The following is a 3,512-nucleotide window of genomic DNA, read 5'->3' as shown; positions in this document are numbered from 1 at the left end:
GCCAAGCCCTATCAAAACACACAAGGCAAACACTTGTTGTCACAGACATGTTGTCACAGCGTTTCACAATATATCATCCCCGCCGGTGACTCCTAGCGTTCACAAAGCTGCATGCCATTGGCTCTGATTTCTGTCCATCATCTCATGCGCCGATTCATGTGGATAAAGCACTAGCCCCGCCTTTTCAAACCTATGCGCTGATTGGCCACCCGACGCGTTCGCGTCGCGCATGCAGCCAATACGCGAGAGGCGGGTCGGGCGCTCTCGGAGGTTCCTCAGCGAACGCGCACTGGTGGCAGTCCGTAGCGGCAGTGCGAGCTCAGTACAACGAAGAGAATCCAACGAGTCCACATCGCGCGACTCTAGCGAAGGGAGAGAAAGAGAAAGAAAGCGAGAGAGCCTGCACCTTAAAATCAGCCGTTATATCTGGAGAGGGTCGCCGCAGCCTGGAGGGGGAACGAGGGATTTGATTAGCCACCGTTATTTTTTCTTTTGTGTTTTCTTTTTTTTTTTCTTTTCTGGAGAAGGGATTGTGAACGTTTGTGTGCAAAGATGATGGTCGGGGAGATGGAGGTGAAGGAGAGACCGAGGCCGAGTCCCGACTATCTCATGCAGTTATTGAACGAGAAGAAGCTCATGACGAGTTTACCCAACCTGTGCGGCATCTTTACACACCTGGAGAGACTCTTGGACGAAGGTACGTGTGTGTAAACTTGAACCTCGAGTGTGTGTGTTGTGTTTCACAACTTCACAAACTATCTGTCTTCAGCGAAAGATACTTAAAACAATGGTTGCGGTTTCTGTTTGAAAGTAGAATCGCGAGTTTTGATTCTGGTTCTAGCGGGTAAACCGCTTTGGATCGTGTTTAACCGTTCGAATTTCGAAAGTAACGTTATTTTCTTTCCCGTCAGTTTGTGTGTGAGGGTCGCTAGCTCTGTTAGCAGTCTGCTAAATCAACAACTTTTACCCGTCGTCATTTTTACATTGCTAACTTTCACTTTACCATCAAATGTAAAGTTTTTACTCTTTACTCTTCTCTAAATGTTTACTTTGTGTTGTAAATGACATACTACTAGGCGTTTCAACGGTTCATAACTTGTTTTTGGGCGTGAGTGACGTTAGCCGAAGTTAGTAGCCCCACACAAGAAACTTCACGTTTATTTTTCAAACAAAATCGCTTGATTATGTTCATTTACAAGAGTATACAAAATCTACAATATCTACTCAACACAAAGGATTAATCAGAATAATTAGCTGTTTGTTTGCAGATCAAGATTTTTTTTCCCCAGGGCATTCGGTTGAATGCGCCCTATGGAGAGAGTGAGAGAGACAAGCATAAATGCCTATACACATCAGTTTCAATAGCACAACATAAACCACTGTTTTTATTCCACATATCCTTGCGTATAAAGCTTAATTTTGTACAATGCAACATGTGAGGGACAAAGCCTGTCCGTGCCTATGATATGCAGCTTGTGTATCTGCACCGTCACTCATTTCTCTTCACACATGTTGTGCGTTTATTTACACTCGTTGTCTGAAATGCTTGCTTACAGATCATAGTAAGGCTTTAAACTCCTGTTTCGAGGTTTGAATTCCCCCTCACACATACACAGTATCCGTCTGTATTAATTTCATGAAAATGCTCGTACTATTGACATGCAAACACGCGGCTCTGTTTGTCTTGTAACAAAGAGCAGCCGCAAAATCTGCCGCAATGTTATCCAATATCAGCTTTGTTTGCACTCTTATTCTTTCAGCGTGTTGCTAAATCACCCTGTGCGTCACCGGATAAACTAGTTTGGTTTGACTGATCACAACTTCACATTCCGACACACAACACCAGAAACCACACTTTAGATTGGGAGTTTGCTTTCTTGACTTTGTCCAGACGCACAGCGGAACTTCTGCCAAGTTCACAACTGGACTTGTCATTTTTTCCGTTTTCGTTTTTAATATGGATTTACAATGTTTGTTTTGTTTTAAATAGGAGAAAGCCTGTTTTAAAGGGATAATCCTTGCAAAAAATAAAAAAAATCTGGTTTATTTAACGAAGAATATTTTTTGAAGAATGTTGGTACTTAAACAGTACCAACAACATTTTGTGTTTTACAAAAGCAAGTCTAAAATAGTTTTGGAATGACATAAGAGTGAAATAAAGTTTTAGTATGTAAACTGTAATGAGCTACCAAACTATTCCAAAGTTCTCACACCTTTCCTCTCTCTATATGCGTAAATGTCACAGATGTGTTTCCTTCAGAAGTCTTTCTCTTGGTCCTTTAGTGTCTCCATGAGAGATTTCTCATGAAGCTGTGTGCTCTGACACCAAACAGCGAGGTGTTAGTTCCTCCTGCAGTGATACAGCCTCATGTTTGTGTATCTGGACTCATTCTGCTCTGTTTACCTGAACTTTGCACTTCTCTTGCTGTAATCTGTTCTCCTCAATCCACTCAAAAATGAGCTGAAACCGCTGTGGACAACTTCATCCTTCCCCTTTTTTTCCCTCTTCCTCTGACACACATTTCTTTGAACACACACTTGGATTGGACTAGGTGTAAAATCTCTGCTGCGCTCAGATTCATTTGCATACTGATTTGGCAATGCAAATGAGCAGCTCAGGGTGATGTGGGCCAGTCATGTATTTGTAACGGTAAATACTCAGACTTAATGCGTAGGGAGGGAAATTTGTACAGTGTCTGCTATCTCTTCTGACCTCTGCTTTACATCAGATTGATATGGGTTTTTTAAATGTCTGATACTGATGTCTAGACAGCAGGGTGATTTAATGCCATTTTAAACATGTATATTTAATGAAGAATGTTTATTAAAGTCTAAAAAAGTGCTCCGTCTTGACTGTGCATTGCACTGATCTAAGATCAGGTTTCACTCCAGATCTGTGCTGTCACAGGTTACAAGGACGAGAATGCAGATCAGCTGAAAAAGGCATTAGCAGAGATTGAACTGAGAAGGTTAGACAGATGATAGTATTTGTGACCCTGGACGACAAAAAACAGTCATAAGAGTCATTTTTTTTTAAAAATTGAGCTTTATGTCTGAAAGCTGAATTAATAAGCTTTCATTTGATGTATGGTTTGTTAGAAAAAGACAATGTTGGCTGAGATGCAACTATTTGAAAATCAGGAATCTGAGGGTGCAAAAAATAATCTAAATACTGAGAAAATCGCCTTTAAAAGTTGTCAAGATGAAGTAAATAAGTTTTATGTATTTACGGTAGGAAATTGACAAAATATCTTCATGGAACATGATCTTTATTTAATATCCTAATGATTTTTGGCATAAAAGAAAAACTGATCATTTTGACCTATACAATGTATTTTTGACTATTGCTACACATGCCACTTAAGACTGGTTTTGTGGTCCAGGGTCACATTTTAACTTTCATTAAGCTTGAATGTTGTTATAGTGGAGTTTTCGATGTGTGAATAAAGCGCAGACTTGAAAGCGTTTCAATGCAACTTCACACTTTTCTGCTGGATGAAAGGTAGATGGCG

General features: G+C 40.5%; 1 protein-coding gene across 4 annotated transcripts in view; it reads left to right on the top strand.

Moving 5' to 3' along the window:
- Window positions 1-312: 312 nt before the first annotated feature.
- Window positions 313-3,512, top strand: part of qkia (QKI, KH domain containing, RNA binding a) — a 94,668-nt gene continuing 91,468 nt past the window's right edge. For all 4 annotated transcript variants that reach the window (XM_073827400.1, XM_073827398.1, XM_073827399.1 and 1 more), the window contains exon 1: window positions 313-697. In XM_073827400.1, the coding sequence (XP_073683501.1) occupies window positions 553-697 (145 nt within the window). In that variant the 5' untranslated portion in view covers window positions 313-552. The remainder of the gene's footprint in view (window positions 698-3,512) is intronic.

This window comes from Garra rufa, chromosome 21 (genome assembly GCF_049309525.1).
Source record: "Garra rufa chromosome 21, GarRuf1.0, whole genome shotgun sequence".
Taxonomy (NCBI): domain Eukaryota; kingdom Metazoa; phylum Chordata; class Actinopteri; order Cypriniformes; family Cyprinidae; genus Garra; species Garra rufa.
Note: the sequence above shows the minus strand (reverse complement) of the source record. Positions and strands in the feature narration are given on the sequence as shown.